The following is a 21,138-nucleotide window of genomic DNA, read 5'->3' on the forward strand; positions in this document are numbered from 1 at the left end:
TGTGCGCTGCGGGGTTGGGAGAGTGCGTGTGCCTATCAGTATACTCTAGTCTGTGTGTGCAGGTTTTTGCCTCCAGCTCCGGGTTGCTGTAAGAGGCAAAATCTGCTCTGTTTTTAAAGAGCAAGTCAGGAGAAAAAGCTGTCAGGAGGCAGGAACTCTGGATTCCTTCCTGTAACTTTATTTTTTGTTTTTTTTGTATTTTCCTATAACTTCAAATGGCTTTAAATAAAGCCTTCCCCTTCTTGGGGTTTCAGTTTCCCCAGTTCTTTCAGCCTTTCTAAGCTTCTCTACATAGTTACACTTAGTGAATTCTCAAAGGGAACTGGACCACCCTTCTGGCTGTGGTATCTGACAGCCTCCTCTAAAGTGGAATCCTTTTAGCTGAAGGCCCTATTTTCCTCTGCCCAGCTCCTTCCTTTAGAGAAAAAGCCTAGGGGTCCTTGCAGCAGATTACAGTCAATGAAGTTCAGAGAGTTGACCAGTCCCTGACCTATTAAATCAGATTTGGGCTAGTCTGAGCCCCTCCCACAATTTCCCCCCCAATAAATATGCATCTAACCTCCCCCCAACATCCAGTACTTGCTTTGTGAGTCACAGGTTAATCCAGATAAGTGATAAAGGGGAGGGGAAGCCTGAGGCACGTGAATCACTCCTACCCTCCCAGGAAAGGCCAGCCTGCCCATCCCTCTGCTGCAGAGAGAAGGAGGCTCCAGGGAACTAAGGGGGACCAGGGTGTTCCAAACCCAGAGGGAGACTCACTTTCCTCTCCCACTTCAGTTTCTGGAAGAGGGATGGATGGAGAGGATAATTTTTCTGGTTTGCAAGAGACCCAGAGAGGTGTAGGAACTTGTCCAGGGTCACACAGGGAGTTACAGAGAATCTATGCAACTGGGCTCCAGCAAGGCTGCTGAGCCTGGGCTTACCTGGGGCCAAGGGGTCAGGTGAGGAGGAATTAAAGAGTGGGGAGGCCGCAGCTCTGGATGTCTCCAATGAGGCAGGGAGGAGTGAAAAGCTGGGCCGCCTCCCCTGTCTGGGCTGCCTGCCAGCCTTGCCCCTCTCCTGACCCAGGCAGCTGAATGAAGCTGTCATTAGCCAGAGGAGCAGGATCAAGGGTAGGGGTAGGGGTGGGAGCAGGAGCACTCTGGTACACCTCAGCTCAAGCTTAAATCTCTGTTCCCCTGGCCGGGAGCTCTCTCTATTCTCTCAGGCTAGAAACCTCCACAGGACAGAGCTGGGGCCTCCTAGAGACTGACAAGGTCAAGGTTAGACCATGACTGAGGGGGTGAGGGGGCACTGAGATCCAGCCCCTGTTCCACTTGATCACCAAATGGTCTGGATGAAAATGAGAGTAGGTGTTCCATCGTGGCCTTTCCCCAGTCTCCCTCTACAACACCCCCACCCCTATCTCCCAACCAATGGGGTCTCCTTAGAGCCCAGTTCCCACTAACCTAAGGTCTAAAAAAGCAGGAAGTCATTTCTGAAGTCTGACCGCAGAATCTTCTGCTGCATCCTGTCCCCTCCTCTGGAGCAGTCCCCTGTGACTCCTCACCCTTATGGCCGGCAGCTGGTGGCTCCCCTATAATTAGTACCCAGACTGGGCTGGGATGAGGGGAAAGGATACTGGGCTCAAACACACCCATCACCTTTCTGGAACACCAGATGCAGAGGCTTCCACGGCCTGTCCCCCCCACCCCCTCTTCAGACCACAGGCCTCTCAGAGAGCAGTTGTTCTGGGCCCCACCTCAGGTTCAGCTTCCTGTCTACTCAGTTCTGCCTGCCTCCAACTTCAGCATCTTGCCTACCTGCCCTGCCCACTCTGCCTCCTAAATCCCACTCCAAACCCTCTCATCATGTACAGGTCACTTTGTCTCCAGATTGTTCAATAGATCCCCATCTTCTATCTCTAGCTTTTTAAACACTGGACCCAGACCCACAGCCAAACCCAGACAGGGACACTTACAGATATGCGCATAGACCCCCTGGTCACCCGCATGTACACACAAAACTCTATGGTTACACATATACGTACAGCCAAGAACACACATGGAAGCACATGGATATTCACATAGCTTCTGGAAAGAAACTTTCCTTCTATGCTGACTGTGTATACAGTTTTCAAAGCCTGAAATATTGGTAATCTTGTCTGATTCTTACAGAGGCCCTGGGGGAGGGAGGGGGTTGGGGGGACTCCACCTGAAACCTCCAGGTGACTGATGAAGAAACTGAAACTGAGTGGTGGGGGAAGAGAGCTGGCTAAGCCGCCTGACAGGCCAGTGGCCAAGCCAGGCTTGGAGCTGAGATTCTGGGTCTGCAAGAGGGCTCTGCCCCCATAGCCTAGCCCCTGTGACTCTGCGCCCTTCCTCAGCATGGGGTCTGGGCCTCCATCCCCTCTCTCTGCCTCTTCTCTATGATCCTCTGTTGTCTTCAAAGGATGCCAAGGGCCGCTCAGGGGCACCAGAAGGTGAACCCAGAGCCCCCAGGATATGGGTCAAAAGGTAGATTTTCTCAAATTCCAGCTGGACATCTGGCCGGAGATGCCGGAGGGGACAGTTTGTGTTCACGGGCTCTCTGCCATCTCATCTGTCTGGAGACAGGGGGTGACTGTTGGTGCAGTAGGAGGAGCTGCTTGCCGGCCCCTCAGTTTGGGGACGTTTATAACAGGGTGATTCATCTCTGCTCTCCACTCCCTGTTCCAGTCCAGAGGCAGCCCCCCACTCTCGAGGCCCAGAAGCAGAAGTAGAGTCCAGCAGTGACCTAAGAGTGGGACACACTCTAGACAGGGCGCTCAAGTGTGGAAGGACCTGTGGCTCCCTGGCCTCTCTGCCCCCTTCACCTCTACTCCCCATCCCCACGGGGTCTGAATCCAGCTCAACACTTAGTGGCCGAGTGAGACCCTAGCAGGTGACTTCTCTCGAAATGACGGTTTTGTCATCTGTGACGGGGGAAAATACACGCACTTCAAGGGGTTGCTTTGCAAGCAGGAGAAGCACTTTCTTAACTTGAAAATGTCTGTATGTCTCTTTTGGTCTACTCCTTCCCCATCCCACTCTAATGGTCCAGAAGAGGTTAGGGGTTTGAGGACTGTAGTATGATTTGTTTTCTATGTCTACACTCTTCTCCACCCCACTTGCTGACAGCAAGGCCCATGTCTCCTTCTTTGCTGGTTTGAGCTGTTCCCGTTCAGGCAAAGAGTCTGGGGGGCAGGAAATGAAGGGTGTGCCACCCCCACCCCTTACGGGGCCCCAGCCAGCCCCCCTGGTGCAACAGGCTGGGACTTGTGTCTTCAGCCCTTCCCTTGCCTGGGAACCCACTCCCCCAGCTCTGACCTCAAGGAGTCACGGCGTACCACTGGGTGGATGGGCTGTCAGGGCCCCTTCCCGGGCTCAGCCCTCCCGCCCTCAGCCCTCCCGCCCAGGTGAGACACAGAGCTTGCTCAAGGTGCCTTGGGAGGAGGTGGGGCATCCTCACCTGCCTCCTTCAGGAGCTCCCAGCCTGCACTCAGCCCTGACTTTCCTTCCCAAGGCACAGGAGGAAGCCCAGAGGGCCCTGGGTAAGCTGTGTGACTCAGGGTCAGAGCCTGCCTCACCAAGCTCAGGCTCTTCCGGTGAAGCCCAGCTTCCTTCTGACGTTTGCTCTAGGGGGCGCCATTCACATTGACTACAAAGAGAATGAGCCCCTACCCCACCCCACTGCCAGCATCTAGTTGTGAGATGAGGTCGTGCTTCTGTCCCCCAAACTCAGGCCGGCCTGGTGCTTCTGAACAAGCAAGAGGGGCCCTGACCCCTCTTAATCCCAGATGACCCCAGAAGGGCTGACAGGAACAAGGGACCCTTGGAAGGCACTGCATTCTTCCCCCTCCTCCAGGCAGGGTCCTCTCAGGCCCACTAAGAAGCATGAGCCCTACCCACACCTTCTCATCTCCAACCCTAACCCATCCCAATGTGCATGGTGTGTACACGTACGAACGTGTGTGTATACACTAGTTACAGACAGGAATGAGTTTGGTGGGAGTACATGGGATCATGGTCCTGAAGACTGGGCCTTGATTTGGGGCCAGGGGTTATTAGGAACCAGCTGTTGTTCCACTTACCAAGCCTGGGCCTTGGGATGGCGCTGCCTCCACTGTGGGGGGCCAGGTCACCAAGTTGCTCTAGCCCTGGGATTATAGGTATATAGTGTATACACAAGTGCACACGTGTGTGAGTACGTGTAGGTGCACATGTGAAAAGAAATGCTACTTAGTATGAACTAGATACACGAATTCACGGTTGTGTGTGTGACCTATTCCCTCTGGGTGCAGCACACGTGAGCACCTATGTGAACTGAGTGCAAACACATATATACAGGGAGGGCCTTGTGTGTGCCTGATGATGGCAGAGCTGCCCATTTTTCTCCCCTGCTCTGGTTCCCAGGCCAGGCTTGGCTGCTGGCAGGCTGAGGATCAGGCAGGGTGAGGGTGAGGTGCTGTGGGCTGGGGTTCCCCACTTTCTTTCAATGTTGAAGAGCCCCTTCTGCCAGCTCCTGCCCCGTGCTGCCTCTGCAGCCCCATCTGAGGCAGTTGAGGGGCTGAGAAGCGTACCAGGGTGTGGGAAGGAGAGAGGGCAGCATGGCAGGGGGTGTTCCCCCTTCCCACAATCTGGGCTCTGGCACTGGCAGTCTAGGGTTCTGTCTTGAGTCAGATGAGCAGTGGGGCCGCTGGCAGGCACTTGGTGATGGCTTCCTGATTCACCATGGGGCCTCCCAGCCCTTGGGGGCCCAGGGGGTGGGGTGCTTCTCCATGGGCCAAGGATCATGGGAGACCTTGTGTGTGTGGGGTTACATAAATGTATGAGCAGGGGAGGGTATAGCTCAGTGGTAGAGCACATGCTTAGCTTGCACGAGGTCCTGGGTTCAGTCCCTAGTACCTCCATTAAAATAAATAAATTAATTATTACCCCCAGCCCAAAACAAATAAATGTGTGAGCCCATGGCCAGGCTCTCATGTGAATGGGATTCCATGAACATGTGAACAAAGCTTAGTATCTATAGGCAAGTATTGCTTCCAGTCTTAGAGGGTATGTGTGTGCATACCTGCATGTGTGGAGCCATCATCTCTGACAGCCATTCCTCAAGAGGCAAATCCCCAGGGCTCTTAGCCCACTTGGATTAAGTTTCTTTGGAAAATGTGGTCTTCCCTGGCAATGCCGCCTTAGAGACTGGGTGAGGGTATATTTGCTCCCAGTCCCGTGGCAGTAGGGCCCAGGCTACCAGACCTCAGTTTCCCAATTATTAGATTCAGCAGAAGGAGCGGGGTTGCCCATCCCCCTCCTCTGATGGGACTGATCTCCCCATTTCAGCCAGCTTAATCTCTTAAAAAGACAGACTTGCCCCTGGCCAGGGATCAGCCAGAGTAGGGGAGGAGAGGGTTAAAAACATCTGGGACTTACGCTGCTGGCAAGCATGTGGCCTGTCAGGACAACTGCAGCTCAGCCTCTGGAGCCATGTGCAAATTGCACACAGGTACACGTGTGTCAACCTCTGTTAATCCAGCCATGTTCCGCAGGCATGTACACAGACAGGAGAAGTGCCCAGAAAGTGTGATCAGAAACATAGGACAGATGTCATGTGTGGACACAGCTGAGGACAAGGCTGGTCAGCCGTGCAACATGTGACATGCACTAACAGCAGGAGGAGCAAGGACTGGTGAACACTGGCTGGAACTCAGCACAGGTTTTGCCAGTGTCCACCTGGGTCTGGTCTATGAGAGGGTCTCTTCTCTCTTGGGACCCACAGCCTCCTCCCTCCAAGCCCCTGACTGAGTATATGCTGGGTCCAGCTGTGCTGCAGAGCTGGGGCCAGCTCCTTTCCTTTCTGACATGTCTCCTCTCAGCCCCACCGCGGTGGGCACGGCAGCGAGGCTCACTGTGCGAGGGCCAGGGAGATCTCTGGCGGCTCCTTTCCCCGAGCCCTGGTCCTGCACGTGCCTCTACCAGACCATTGGCTCTCAGCCCCGAGACATCTCCTCCCCTAAGTGCTCTCCGGGGCCAAGCCTCGCCCTAAAGGCTCCTCACACCCAAGTTCTCCCTACCTCCCTCAGCTCCCCCCAGCCCCGCGTTCCCCCGTCTCCCCAGGCCAGCTGAGGGGTGGCGCCCACTCCTGCGGCCGGCACGGGGCTTGGCGGGCGGGGTTGCGGGCGGGCGGGGCGCGTGCTTCCCGCTCTCCTATAAAGGGCGCCACCCGGCGCTGGCGGTCACTGCTGCTGCGTCCGCCGCCAGCCCTCCCGCCCGACAGCGCCGCCGCCTGCCCCCGCCATGGGTCGACAGAAGGAGCTGGTGTCCCGCTGCGGGGAGATGCTCCACATCCGCTACCGGCTGCTTCGCCAGGCGCTGGCTGAGTGCCTGGGGACCCTCATCCTCGTGGTGAGTGGAGGGACCTGGAGAAGCCCTTCTCTCCCCAGCCCTACATTCCCCAGTCCCCCTGTTCGCCGAGGGGCTTTGTTTTTAAAGACAGCCTTGACCTCTCTCTCAGCTCTGACCTTCCCCCCCACCCCCAGCTTGACTCCTTGGCCCAGAGCTCTAACCCTATCTATGACAGCTCTGACTCTTGCCAGAATGACAGCTGCTACACACCAGTGACAGCTCTGATCCTTGACCCTTTCACCAGTGACCCAGCCCACAGGTTGTCAGTCACCTCTGCAGTCTGGGACCTCCAACCCCTTCTTGCTCCCACAGCTCCCCAGGTTCCCAGAGTTCCAGCCTGGGGAGGAAGTGAGGGCAGTAGCAAATGGGCCCCTATTGGGTTATTTGGGTCTTGGATGCCTGGCCCCTAATGAATAATTAAGCCTCAGAAAGTCCAAAAGTACCTGTGATGTGAGAATAGCTTGCCATGGGTCTGGGGCAGAGGGCGGAGGCCACACAGCAAACAGCAAGCAGGAAGGAAGGACGATCCTAAAGATGTGGAACACAGCTGTGCCCCAGGCACGAAGTGCTGAGCGACTCCCAGTTACCCAGGCAGATGCCAAGCACTCTGAGCTACTCCCCAGTGTCTGAGTTACTCTATGGGTTCTCTGAGGGAGGCACTTCCCCTGCCTGGGTTACTCCCCAGTCCCAGTTACTCCCTGGTTACGCCAGTTTCGATCTTTCATGACTCTGTTTGCACTTCTTGGGTCTGGCAGACACAGCAGGTATGGGCTCCACTTCCTGCCCCAGTTACTCCCTGATTTCCAGGCACTCTTGTGGTTACACCTGTTTCCCTCTGGGTTACTTCTGGGTTCAGTTGCTCCACTGCAGTGGATGGGGTACTCTGTCCGTGCCCCAGCCCCAACCCTAGGGAACACAGACCAGCCAGCCCCTGGTGGACTGGGAAGATTAACTAGGGGCCAGTAGGGCTGAGTGGCCCACCCCAAATGGGTGATGGTGGAGGAGCAGGCTCCATGGGGAGAGGAGGGCTGAGCCTCACCTCTGGCTTCCAGGAGCAGGAAGGGGGGAAGCAGGTGGAGCACCTATCCACAGCCCCCCACCAGACAAGCAGCCCTACCAGTCATCTGCATCCCGCCTCTCTCTTGTGCCAAGAAGGGAGTCGGGGAAGGTGCTTATCAGCCTCCCACCCCAGAGCCTTGTGTCCCCCACTCCCTCTCTGATTTATGGTCCAGCCTCCTGTCTGAGAACAGCTAGGACTGGGGAAGTTTTCTTCCCTTCACAGAGAGACTTCCCTACCCCCTCCTAAGTCTCTGTCACCTCCCCTCAAAGGAGCAGTCAGGCCTCCTGCTGAGCCCCAGGATCATTCAGCTTATCCTTGACCACAAAAGCAGGGTGTTCCGTTTGTGAAGCCTTCGGGCTCAGGTGGTTGTGAGGCACTGGATGTCAGTGCCCGAAGAGGAGGGGTCAGGCCTGGGAGACCCCGGAGTGGTGGGTGAGGGCTTGCCCGCCTACGTCTGTGAGTTGGGGGCTTAGAGCTTGCAGTGGCAGAGTCAGGGCTGGCTTTAGGATGAAGGAAGCCCCTTTCTCTGGGGCACCTAGTAAGGTGAGGAGAGGGAGAAGGAGGGGGGGAGGAAGAGAAAGTTTAGTCTCAAGGTGGTAGAACTGGCTCTGACAGCTTCTCCCTCCAAGGCCTCCTGGGATGGAGCCAGGTTTGGGCCTCAGGCAACCAAGGAGCTGAGGCCAGGGCCTGCCAAGCTGGGCAAGGAGCCCCAGACCCTCACGTGCCTATTCCAACACACACACACACACACACACACACACACACACACACACACACACACACCCCATCTCTGATCTTTGCTCTTACCTGCCTGCACACCTTTGCCCTGCATCACTGCCCGCCGCTGGCTTCCCCACTATCTCTTGGTCTTTCTGAAGGATGATAATCAAAGTGCTTAACAATCTAGTACAACAGGACACTGATCCATCAGAAGGAACAAGGGCCCTCAGCACAGGTCTTGGGAAATTTCTGCTGGATAGGCATAAAAACTTTAGTTATGGAGAGGTAGAAGAGGAGAGCCAGGGTAGAGGCTGGAGTGGTTGTGGAGGACACTCTGGGGGTTCAGAACAATAGGTCTTTACAGTTGGTATGGAAGCGGTTTTAACATTTGAACAAAGGAAACAGTCTTTTCTGACTTGCAGGACATAAGGGCCCTTAGTCCTCTTGAATCCCCCCATTTCTGGCAGAAAGCTTAGAACCAGTCTCCCCACTTCCATTGCCTTGGGGCTCCTGGACTACAGCTAGTGAGGGGAGCCACTCAAATCTCTGTCTTTAGGACCTCCAAATCTGAGTGGAAACCTGGACCCCTGAGGGCAGAGAGGTCAGGGCCGGTAGAGAGAGGAGGCTCTGGGACAAGGACAGGTCAAGGCGGCTGAAGGTGCTGAGGGGGAACAGTGAGAGGCAGGGGCTCTGACACCCCAGATTCAGAAGTGGATTCAATCTCACTTCTGGCCTCCTCTCTATTTCTTTGTGCCCCACTACCCCAAGCTCTTCTTTGGGGCAGAGAGGGAGGCGGCTGCAGGTGGGGGATGAGTGAGAGCCTTCCCATCACTATGGGCCAGGCCTGAAGGGCTGGGGGAGGAACTGCTAGGGTGAGAGTGTTCCCGTACACCTACCCATCTTGAGAGTCAAGAAAAATCAGTGAAGATGGTTCAGCTATTTTCTGGGTTCTCAGTTGCAAACTCGGCTTCCAGCCTCCTTCATAGAGCCCTGTTTTATTAAAGTTGGGACACTGGGGGTAGGAGGGCATGTCTGCTTCTTCTGTGGGGGTGAGGGGTAACTGCAGCAGGAGGGGGTGGGGCTGGATTCCAGAAAAGGGCTTCCCTCCTGTCCTTTCCATGAAGGCAAGAGTGGGGAATGGGGTTGCTGACTTCATCCCTTCCTTCTGGAGTGAGAGTCGCTGGTCCTCAGCTAGTCCTCACCCTCCCTGCCTTGTTCTGTTCCCTAACACAGATGTTTGGCTGTGGCTCTGTGGCCCAGGTTGTGCTCAGCAGGGGCACCCATGGTGGTTTCCTCACCATCAACCTGGCCTTCGGCTTTGCTGTCACCCTGGGCATCCTTGTTGCTGGCCAGGTCTCTGGTAAGGCCTTTACCCCCACCCTCAGCCATCACTCCTCCACAGCACTCCCACAAGGTGTCCTGACAAAAGGGGTCAGGGGGAAGTTGCCTCCCAAGGGCAGGGCATAGCCATGCCTTAGCTTTGGGCCCCTTGGAAGAGGAGAGTGGAGAAGGAACTTGATACTAACACCTTCTACTCTCACTTTGGAATCGGAGATTAGCAGAGTTGGTCTGTTACGTAGTCCAACCCACTGTCCTGTACAAGAAACCCTTGTCCGCACTCCTGCTCACCAGGACTGGAGAAGGGGAGTGTGGAGTGGGGGAATCCTGGCCTCCCTACTGCGGCAGGTGGGGGCTAATAGGTCCCATCTCCCCTCTGCGCAGGGGCCCACTTGAACCCTGCCGTGACCTTCGCTATGTGCTTCCTGGCGCGTGAGCCCTGGATCAAGCTGCCTGTCTACACCCTAGCTCAGACTCTGGGAGCCTTCCTGGGTGCTGGGATTGTTTTTGGGCTGTATTTTGGTGAGTATTCCCACCCTGCCCTCCTCCACTACCACCCTCCCTCTACTTGCGACCTGCTGGCACCAGGCCTTTTGATGACAGACAGCTGGGGCATGCCCAGGCCCCAGGCTCGTGACTCATTCACACACAGGCCCAAGGTGGGGGGTACAAGGGGAAAGAAATGACTTGGGCAACAGTGGAGCCTCAGGCCCTCCACCCCTCCACCCCAGAATAATAAAGCAGTGATTATATTCACCTGTGACTCTTGGGAGGGTGGGCCTAGCTGAGAGGGGAGACAGGGCTCAGGCCTCTGCCCTCACTCACTTGGTGTCTAATCTGTCACCAGATGCAATCTGGGGCTTTGCCAACAACCAGCTCATAGTCTCGGGCCCCAATGGCACAGCAGGCATCTTTGCCACCTACCCCTCTGGACACTTGGACATGGTCAATGGCTTCTTCGACCAGGTATGGGCTGGGGATGTGTAGGGGGAGCTCAGGGAGGAGGACCAGGCTGCCCTGGGTTGCTCATGGGCTGGCTAGGGGACAGGACTCCTTGTCTAGAGCAGATTCCTAGGAATCTGCATATTTAACCAGCAACAGTTTTAGCACCACCGCTCTAGAGAGCAGCATAACACGGGAGATGACAAGACTCTAAGAGTGGAGGGAAGCCAGAGGATGGAACAAGGTGGGGGGGTGGGCACAGAGGTTGGCAGGGAGCTCTCACCCTGTTCTTCCCGCTCTCCAGTTCATTGGCACAGCCTCCCTTATTGTGTGTGTGCTGGCCATTGTGGACCCCTACAACAACCCTGTCCCCCGTGGCCTGGAGGCCTTCACTGTGGGCCTGGTGGTCCTGGTCATCGGCACCTCCATGGGCTTCAACTCTGGCTACGCCGTCAACCCTGCCCGGGACTTCGGCCCACGCCTTTTCACTGCCCTTGCGGGCTGGGGCTCGGAAGTCTTCACGTGAGTGCAGCCCCCACCAGTGTGCCCCAGCCTGTTTCCCCTCTGCCCTGCTCCACCCATGCCTGACCACATCTGTCTGTCCCCAGGACCGGCCACCACTGGTGGTGGGTGCCCATCGTCTCTCCGCTCCTGGGTTCCATTGCGGGTGTCTTCGTGTACCAGCTCATGATCGGCTGCCACTTGGAGCCGCCCCCACCCTCCACCGATGAGGAGAATGTGAAACTGTCCCATGTGAAGCACAAGGAGCAGATGTGAAGGGGCAGGGGCCATCTGCCCCCTGCCTCCTCCCTTGAGCATTCATTGACTGTACAGGGGCTGCTCCCTAGAAGCCCCACTTTATGACCCCTCTGCCAGGCTAGGAAGCTGCTTGTATACCACCACCTCTCTGAACAGCCCCCTTTGGGATCTTCCATCCTGCCCCAGTAGGACCATTGGCCACTGCCCTTGAGCTGTGTTGGGACAGGGAGTAGGGCCAATACAGCCCTTTGTCTCCCAAAGAGAGAGAACAGACTGCAGGTGTGTGAGTGTGTGTGCACGTGCGGGTGTGTGGTTTTCCAGATATTCAGGGCAAGGGACCAAGTAGAAAGGATTCTAGCTGCAGGAGAGTGGGTGAGAGGAAGGGGGAAGGTGATATGTCTGTCTATGAGTGAGGAAAAGGCCAGGGGTCTGCATGTTACAGGGGCTCCATGTGGAGAAGGGTCCAGACATGTGTTTCTGAGTATGTATGTGTCTGCGCTTTTTTCTACGTCGGGGTGTTTGGGGGAGGTAGGGTAGGAATATGAGTAGGGCTGGGAGGAGAGGACCACAGCCTCTGTGGAGCTCTGGCTATTCATACATAAGTAGGAGCAGAGTGACGTGTTTCTGTCACAAAGGAGGCATGAAAGGGGTGGGGTGAAGTCCAGGTCATAAGTTTCATGTTTGCTCTTAAAAAAAATAAAGTATATATATATAGCGCAGATGTTACAGCTTTAGGGATGGGGTTGGGAGAGTCTAAATAGGTCTTCACTCTTTTAATCCTCCACTTAACACATGTACTCTTTTGCCTTTTATAAAAAAACCAATAAAATGTATACCAATTGTTTAAATATCTCTCCACTTGCTCTGCTGTTTTTCTGGGGCCAGTTAAGGAGCTTCAGTGAGTCTGGCCACAGATAGCCAGGGCACCCTAAGGGTAGTACGTGAACCTGCCCTGGGGGTGCAGGCCTCTCACACAGACAGCTCAGCTTGAACCAGGTGATCCCACACTTCCATCCTCCTGGGAGTCCCCGGCATAATGAATAACATCTCCTTCCTGATCCTTACACCACCCACTGTCCCAGGAAGGCATGCTGAAGCCTGGCCTAGGAAAGACCTTTCTCCCAGGCAGAGCTACCCAAAGGGGATGACTGCTACCTAAGAAGCAGTGAGCTCCCTGTTGCTGGAGGAGACCAATCAGCTCCATCGCCTCCAACTAGACCTTGGCCAGTCCCCTTAGCAGCCTCCCTTCCTCCAGCCTGCCCCAATCAGTCCATATAGCAACCAGAGGGATTTTTCTGAAACCCCTGCTGAAAGTGGACTTCTTTCCATGGCTCTCCCTGCCACCCAGAGACAATTCAAAACCCTCCATACTTGACTGAAAATCTGTGCTCTGCATTGGAAATTGACACAACATTGTACACTTACTATAGCTCAATTAAAAAAAAAAAACCCAACCCTCCATACTGCATTCAGGTCCTCCAGGACCTGGCCCTGGTCCCCACCCCTCCCCTCACAAAGCTCCACACCCCCACCCCCAGTCTACTTTGTATGCTCCTGTGCCTTCCCAACCTCACTGCCCACTCATTACAATCCTCCAGATCTGCTCCAGTGCCTCCTCCAGGAACTCATCCCTACCTTTCCCCACTCTTCCACCATTTCTATGGTAAGTTATCTGAGCCCAGAGACCACAGCTGCCTCCAGCTGTGCTTCAGTTCTTCAGTCTGAGGCACCCCTGTGTCCAGTTAGGCTGGGGGTGGACTGACTGATTCTGGCGCTCTGACTGCCCAGGAAAGCAAGGGGTTGATCACACCTGGAGATCATGTGCCCTGTCTCACCTCCTTCCTTACTGAATCCTCCTTAAGTTTCACTGGGAATAAAAGGAGAGGCCACCCCAACCCAAGCCTCCTGCAGAGTTAACCCCATGGGAACCAGAAGATCCCTAGATCGGAAGGAGAATTGTGGATTTTAAGTATGGTTAATAAGTCAACTCTTGCTTCTCAGCCACTTTACAGATGAGGAGACCTTGGCCCAGAGAGGGTGGGTGTGAATGCATGGTCACACAGCCTGGACTCAGGGCAGGTGCGGGTGGGAGAAGGGAGTTCCTTTTCAGGTCTCCAACCCCTCCTTGTCCCCAGCTCCCAAGAGGTGTGTCTGGAATGTTGAAGAGATCTGAGCCAGAGGGAGTGCCCCCTTCTCAGGCCCTGGGGGAGGAAGGGCAAACCACAAGAGGAGAATGTGGGCTTCAGAGTTTCATTCCAGCCACACCAGTCCCACTTTGGGTGCCCCCACCCTATTCTCCTCCCCAACATGCTCCATGCTCTCTGTCATCTCTTTCTTTCAAATTCCACAGTTGACCCTGACCAGTCAGCCCAGGGGTTGGGGAGGCCCTCTAGTACAGTGGTGAACGAGTAGTCAGAACTGGATTCCAGGCCACACAGCCTCTCTCTAGCTGTGTGATCTTGGGGGTGGTCATTTTCTTTCCCTGAACCTCAGTTTCCTCATCTGTGAATTGGGAGATATTGAGAGGAGGAGATCATGGAAGATAATTCATGAAAAGGACAGCAAAGTGACCCTTGGATGGGAAATAGTCAATAAATGTCACCTAGTGATTTTTCCTGCAGAACTGAAGCGGGGTGGGGGGTGGGGTTGGTGGTGGAGGAGAGATGCTGAAGGCTGTTTTTTAAAGGTCATTGAATTCAATATCCTCTTCCTCCTCAGATTCTTTCCATGATTCTGAAGTACCTGAGAGGGGGAGGAAGAGTGGGGTGATGGCCTACTGTGCCCTAACTTGAGGAAGCTTTGGGAGGAATAGAAGGGAGACACAAGAGGGGCCACAGGCACAAGCGTAGATGGCAGAGGAGCCTGCAGCCATGGGAACACGGGATAGAAGGTCAGACCACCAGAGAAGGCAGAAGGCCTGGCCAAGGACCTTCCCATCTCCCCCACTCCCTTCTAAGATATGCCTCCTATCAGCAGTTCTGACTGATAGCAAGTTCTAGAAAGAAACCTCTTCATCACCTTTAGGAAAGTATCTTTTTGTGTGTGTCTTCTTTTTTTAATGGAGGTACCCAGGAGGAACCCAGGACCACGTGCATGCTAAGCACGCATCCTACTACTGAGCTATTGTCCTCTCCTCTAGGAAAATATCTTAATCCATTTTCCAAGGTGGACTTGGAGAAAGAATCAAGATTCCACACCTCACCTCTGTCCCTTCCTCCTGAGCTAGTGCTCTCCACAGCCCACCTTGGAGGAGTTCACACTTCCTTAAAGTCCTGACTTGTTTGCGTTGAAATGAGCCTCCCTGAAACCTGAGTTTGGTTTCGGTTTCCTCGTGTGCCTGCCCCTGTGGTGCACACTCGCGTGTTCCTGGGTGTGCCTGTCTTTCTCAGTCTGTCTGGTTGTGGCTCTGGGCCTGTGCCCCGGCTGATCAGAGGTCTCTTCCTGTGTGTCTCTGTCACTGCCCGACTCGAAGTGTCTGGCTCTTTTTTTGGGTACTTCTAAGTGAACATCTCATGTACTTGGAGCCCATCTCTGCGTGTACCTAGCACCTAGGACAGTCTGGGTGACTCTCCTACCTGTCTTACCCCAGGGCATTCCTCCTTCTTAATTCCTGGTAATGCGTTCCCTCCTTCTTGCTAACTCTTTCCCCTTGATTTTGTTTGTTGAAAATCTGGGTGGGGCACCCCAAGGCTTGGGGAAATGTGGGTGGGGTAGAGTTGGGTGGGGTGGGAAGGGGAGAGGAGGGACTACTACACCCCGAAGAGAGACCCCAGAGGCAGGCCAGACACCCTTGATCTCCCAAGGGAGGGTCTGTGAAGGTCCTGGCCTCCGCGGGGCCCTGCACCTCCTCACTGGGAGGAGGGAGCCAGCCTGAGTCGTAGGCCTGGGAATGCTGGCAGTGCAAAGGGAGGAAAGGAGGCCCTGGGGCCCTCAGGGAGACTAAGGGGGCTTACCTTGAAACACCGAGTAGAACCAATAGAATGTGTGAGTCCTAAGCGGGCCAAGTGGGTGTGTCTGCCCAGCAGCTGGGGGCGGCCTCCTCAGGGACTCAGGGACTCCAAGCCTGGGGCCAGGTTTGAGGTAAGGAAGAGGGTAGCAGTGGGAACAGAGACTCTGCCTGGTCTGGGTTGTTTCAGAGAGCCACCCACCAGTAAAGGGGAAACTGAGGCCCAGAGCCCCACTCAGGGTCACAGAGCCGTGCAGCAAAGCCTGGACTAGAACCCAGCCCACTGTCCCCAGCTGGCTCCCCTTGACCCCTTCCCCAGGCAGCACTCTGCAACCTCTCAGGGAGCAGGGCTCTGGGTCCATATCACCTGTGTTCCATACCAGCTCTTCCCAGCCATGGGCCCTTAGGCATGTGGTCTCCATTGCGTCCAGATTCAATCTCCACCAGCTCTACACCCCGGGGGGCTAGTAGGCTAGTAACATCTGTGGGCTGCATCACCTGGGCCCTCTTGCCCTCTGGTTTCCAGGTGGGTTTGCTAAGTCAGAGGCACAGGTGGGAAATCAGAAGGCAAGGAGGGTGTGGGGGAGGAAAGTCAGGGTATTCATGCCTCTTCCAGGGCTTTCACTGCGTCCAGTAACAGTGCTCTTTCCTCCTGTCTCCTGGTGGAGGAGGGAATGGCTGCCTGCTATGAGTGCCCAGGCCACCTCTTGTGCCCTTGCCCCGCCTCTGTAAATAGTCCTTACATAAGCTCTCTTCAGTGAAGCCCTAATATATTGTTCCTGCTGGATTCCTGACAGATTCCAACTCTCGACTCTGTAGTTTCTTCATCTGTAAAATGGGGATAGTAATAGTACCTACTTCATTAAGATGCACAAGGTGAGGACTGAACAAGTTAACATATGTACGGAACAACAGACGTAGCAGTGATTGCTGTAGAATACAGAATAACAACAATACTATTACTGCCATGCTTCCTTGTGAGCTCCCTGTGGTGTACTGTGGGAAGGGAAAGTGTGAAGCCAGGCTTGGAGGGAGACACCTGACTCTCCAAGCCGTCTCCTCCAGCTCCAGGCTGCTTGGAGCCTCCGTGGGACCTTTGTCAGCCTCGTTGTCTAGCCTCAATCCCTCCAGCTAGGGTGGAACCAACTTTCCCTAGGAAGACTGGGGTCAGGGGAGATGGAGGCCAGAGCCCCTTTTGCAGCCTGGCTCTTCTCCAGAAAACTTAGTTTCCTGAGAAAGGAACAGGTGAGCACACCACCATTTTGTGGAGCTCTGGGGATCTGGTAGAGGTTGAGGATGGTTGGGGTCATGAATTAGGGGTTTAGAGGGTAGTATATATGGGGTCAGGGGACAGAGTTGATCCCAGGGAGGTTGAAGACAGAAGCAAAATCCAATCTGTGCTTCCAAATCTTGTTTCCTTGATTATCAGAAGTCCTACCTCAGGTCTCACTGCCATCCTGTTTCAGTTCCCAGGACAATTACTGTAACTCTGAGGGTCTTTTCCAGCTCTCACCAACACACTGGGAGTTTCAGCAGCTTTGGGAGGAGGAAAAGGGTCTGTGGGCCCCACCTATCCCTGCATATGACCAAAGCACAGGAGGTCTGGGGGGGAACTCATGGGGGGGCATTTTATGGAACAGCTGAGGTTGTCAGTGGGGTGAGGTTATGAAAAGGGTGAAAACTGACTAACCTGAAACCTCCCTGGACCACCCTGGTCATACTTTCTGGTCAGATGATGTGTGGAGAAGGGGCGAGTGTCATGCTTTTCCATCTCCAGAACTCTCTGGGGATAAAGGCTCAAGCCAGATGCAATTACCTAGATCAACTTCTTCAAGCGATCCTTGCTCTGCAAAGTAGTTTTGGTCTACTCCCAATATCCTCTAGCCCCTGCTTCCTCACTGCACTCAGAGTCAAGGAGGTCTGGCTTGGCAAGGAGAGGGAGGACTCTGGGAGTCCTGATAATCATCTGGACATGGTCCACCGCTCGTCTCCATGGAGATGCCCCTACCCCACCCCATAGCTGAGGAGGCACCTGGAATGTCCTGCCCACCACCCTCATCCTTTGCCTCTTTGCTCAGGGTCACTGCCAGGGCCTGGCCGGAAACAGTCCAAGGGAGGAGCTGGGAGGGGTCTGGAGCAGTGGGGGAGGCAGGCTTCAGGCCCCAGTGTGAGGGAGCTCTTTCCTAGGAGAGATAGCCTTTAGCTGGGGGTGGAGAAGGGAAATTGACTCCAGCCTGTGGACAAAGTCTCCCCTTTATTGGACTAAAGTTTTATAGCTTGAGCCACCTTTGGCCGTAAAAGGTGCGAGTGTGCCCACATACACGTGAAGATGCGTCTGCTATGACTATGAAGGGCTGGGGAGGGGTGTGTGCTCACACAAACACAAACATATTTCATCCTCACTCATTCACTCACTCACTGCATACTTGCCCACCTGTATTCATACATGCACACTCATGATGTGGGGTTGAGAAGCCTTTAGGTTTTGACATCACAGCCCAGATTTGCAGGGCAAGGGTTCAGGAAGCAGGAGGTTTAGAGAACGTGGCTGAGAGCCCAATGTCTGGGCAGGGTACACACTAACTGTTGACAAATACTTGCTGAAGAAGAGAACAGCAGAATTGACTAAAACTCTCCGTTTCTAGCTGGTAGTGCTGCCTGTCTGTGTCACAGAAGTTTAGAATCCTAGGCAACCAGACAGTCAGGGCCGACTTACCCTCTGAAGTCAACGGGTCCACATCCTCACACAGCAGGAGGCTGAGTCTCAAATGCAGGTGACTTGCATGAAGCTATGGGGCCAGGCAGTGGCCAGTTCAGACCTAGGTCCCCAGTCTCAGGGTAGAGCTTCTAAGTCCAGGGACACCTGAAAAAAGAGGGAAAAAAATGAAATAAATAAAAAAAGAAACTAAGTCCAGGGATACCTGACTGCAGCCAGGAACCACAGCAGTCCTGGATGCCTGGGGGTGAACAGAAAGTGACTGAGCTCTGGACTGTCTCAGAGATTTGGGCCCCAGCCAGGAGACAGGGTGACCAGTCGGGGATTCCTTAAGGTATACAGGGTCAAGGAGACCAGCAGAAACCGCAGGAAAGCTCCTTGAAAAGTCTCATGTGTAAATTAGTACCTCTGGTCTTTTTGCCAGAGGCCTTGAGTTTAATTCATTTGTTTGCTTATTATTTCATCAAATATCTATTGAGGATCTTTCTTATGTCAGGTTGAGGCATCAGGATTACTATAATGAACAAGATATAGACAAAATCAGATAGGAAGCATCTGGATGCAAAAATGAGGAAATCTGATTCAATCTGTTTTGGGCAACAGTGGTAATTCACTGGTTCACGTAGCTGAACAATCAGAGGAAAGCTTCAGGTGAGGCTTGATCCAGCACCTATGTCCATTCTGTTTTTCCTCTCTCGCTTCCATGGTGTCAGCCTCATTCTAAGCCTGGATTCTCTTATGGTTCCAAGACATCTGGCAGTAGCTCCAGGCTACAAGCTTCTAGTTAATGTCCAGCAGGGAAGGGGGAGCATCTTTGTCACAGCAGTTTCAACAAATACCCAGAGGTGCACTCTGATTGGACCAACTTAGTTACATGTCCACCCCTGAGTCACAAGGATGGCCCAATCTGATTGGATTAGCTTAAGTCACATGTTCCACCTCTGGCCCCAAGAGAGATGTCAGCTCCATCTATTCCCAAATAGATGCTGAGGAGTTAGGAAAGGGGAAACCAGAACCTACCAAATAGTTCCTGTCTTCATGCAACCTAAAGCCTAATTAGCGGAGGAGACTACAAGTACAACTGAACAAAATTGGGAATTGAGACATTTTACTAGAGCAAAATATTGGTATAGGACTGGTTACATTATTTGTGGGGCTTAGTGTAAAATGAAAATGCAGGGGCCCTGGGGGGAGGGTATAGCTCAGTGGTAGAGTGTGTGCTTAGCATGTATGAGGTCCTGGGTTCAATTCCCAGTACCTCCATTTAAAAATCTTTTTTATTAAAATAAATAAACCTAATTGCCTGCTCCTCCCCAACCTGCTCCTCCCCCAAAAAAAGAAATCATAAGAAAACGCAAGGGCCCTTATTCAAAAATTATTTAGAATTTCAATACAGTGATAATATTAAGTCAAGGGCAAGACCCTTTTAAGGCCCAGGTCACCTGTCCATAAGCTAATCCTGTACCTCTATATTGAGACCTGAAGTATGAGAAGGAATCAGCCAAATGGGCTACCCCAGGTAAAGTTAACAGCTTGTGCAAAGGCCTGGTGGTAGGAGATCAAGTTCCCTGGAAAAGCTGTAGGACGTTTAGTGTTTCTGGAGCTTAGAGTACCAGATGAGACTGGAAAGTATGTGGGGTTAGGTTAATCCTGGTCATGGAGGATCTAGGAAACTGAAGCCTCCTAGGGCTCTTGCTTAGTGGTCCCTGTGAACCAAGCTAGGGGGCAGGGAGGAGCCAGCTGGAGGCCAGACCTTGCCTTTGATGGAGACCAGATGCACAGTGAACAGATCAGGGAGGTAAGGGAAGCATGGTGAGAGGCCCTGGTGTCAAGAGCTCCAGGTTGCTCTGAGACCCAGAGCAAGTTCCATCACCACTCTGCCTCAGTTTTCCCCTTAAGACCACAGGGGTATTATTACATGAGATGATTCTGAGACAGGCTGTGACCTGGGATCTGGGACCCTCTACTAGGGTGCTTACACTTGCACCTGGACAAATGTCTTCTCAAGCAACAGAATACAAAGAAACTATAAAGGACTGAAAATAACTACACACAGCCTCAGTCGGGGCAGTTATGAACAATGACGCAAAAAGGTCACAAACTAACTGCCATTTCTGAGGTGCTGAGAGCAAAAGCAAGGTATTGCACAGGTGGTGGGCAGATCACCTAAGCTATGCTCCTGCCCAACCCACAGATCTGCCCCCACCCTCGCCCCATTTAAGGAACCAGCTCACCTCCCCCTACCCCCACCTTGGGGAGTAAGCAAGGGTACCTGTTATTTATGTTCCCTCCCTTGTACTGGGGCACGGAGTCCCAATAAAGCCTTGTCTGAATTTCTTGTCTGTCCTCAAAGGGTCTAAGGACCCAGGATGGTAACAATTTGATTCTTAACTTCCTCTCTAGCTCTAGCATTCTGCGATTCTTTCTGGGGTTCCTAAGAGTCTTAGATTAAGATGATGGAAGAAAGGGAGGGAAGAAAGAAGGAAGGAAGAAAAGATGGAAGGAAGGAAGGAAGGAAGGCAGGAGGGGGAAAAAGACAAAGAAAGGGAAGGAAATCCCCTTTTCATAGCATGTTTTTATGTTAGTAAAAACTGTGCTGAACAAAGAAATACTGAGGAAAAAGGATAAAGCAAGAGGTGTAACCCTCTCAGACTTCAGACAATACTACAAAGCTACAGTAATCAAAACAGCATGGTATTAGCACAAAAACAGAATAGAGAGCCCAGAAATAAACCTACACATCTATGGTCAATTAATCTTTGGCAAAGGAGGTAAGAATACACAATGGAGAAAAGACAGTCTCTTCAGCAAGTGGTGTTGGGAAAGATTGTCAGTTACATGTAAATCAGTGAAGTTAGAATACTCCTTTGCACACAAAAATAAATTCAAAATGGCTTAAATACTTAAACATAAGACAGGACACCATAAATCTCCTGGAAGAAAACAGGCAAAATATTCTCTGACATAAATCATAGCAATGTTTTCCTAGGTCAGTCTCCCAAGACAAGAGAAATAAAAGCAAAAATAAACAAATGGGACCTAATCAAACTTACAAGCTTTTGCACAGCAAAGGAAATCATAAATGAAATGAAAAGACAACCTATGGATGGGGAAAAATATTTGCAAATGATGTGACTGTCAGGGGCTTAATTTCCAGAATATAAAAACAGCTCACACAACTCAATAACAACAGCAACAACAACAAAACAACAAACAATTCAATCAAAAAATGGGCAGAAAACCTAAACAGACACTTCTC

At 53.1% G+C, this 21,138-nt stretch overlaps 1 protein-coding gene across 1 annotated transcript; it reads left to right on the top strand.

Annotated features, from left to right (window-relative positions):
• Positions 1 to 6,218: 6,218 nt before the first annotated feature.
• AQP3 (aquaporin 3 (Gill blood group)) lies at positions 6,219 to 12,065 on the top strand. Its single transcript, XM_010967379.3, has 6 exons — positions 6,219 to 6,398; positions 9,412 to 9,538; positions 9,901 to 10,038; positions 10,364 to 10,482; positions 10,763 to 10,980; positions 11,067 to 12,065. Exons 1-6 carry the CDS (start codon positions 6,291 to 6,293, stop codon positions 11,233 to 11,235), a joined length of 879 nt encoding a protein of 292 aa, XP_010965681.2. The 5' UTR covers positions 6,219 to 6,290; the 3' UTR covers positions 11,236 to 12,065.
• Positions 12,066 to 21,138: the final 9,073 nt, after the last annotated feature.

The sequence above is a fragment of the Camelus bactrianus genome, chromosome 4 (assembly GCF_048773025.1).
Source record: "Camelus bactrianus isolate YW-2024 breed Bactrian camel chromosome 4, ASM4877302v1, whole genome shotgun sequence".
Lineage (NCBI taxonomy): Eukaryota > Metazoa > Chordata > Mammalia > Artiodactyla > Camelidae > Camelus > Camelus bactrianus.

Bases quoted from the DNA above. Each gene is read 5' to 3' on its own strand.
- AQP3 (XM_010967379.3), top strand. From the start codon at position 6,291: ATGGGTCGACAGAAGGAGCTGGTGTCCCGCTGCGGGGAGATGCTCCAC. The intron at 6,399-9,411 runs GTGAGTGGAGGG...TCCCTAACACAG, and splicing joins TGGGGACCCTCATCCTCGTG to ATGTTTGGCTGTGGCTCTGT. The intron at 10,039-10,363 runs GTGAGTATTCCC...ATCTGTCACCAG, and splicing joins TGTTTTTGGGCTGTATTTTG to ATGCAATCTGGGGCTTTGCC.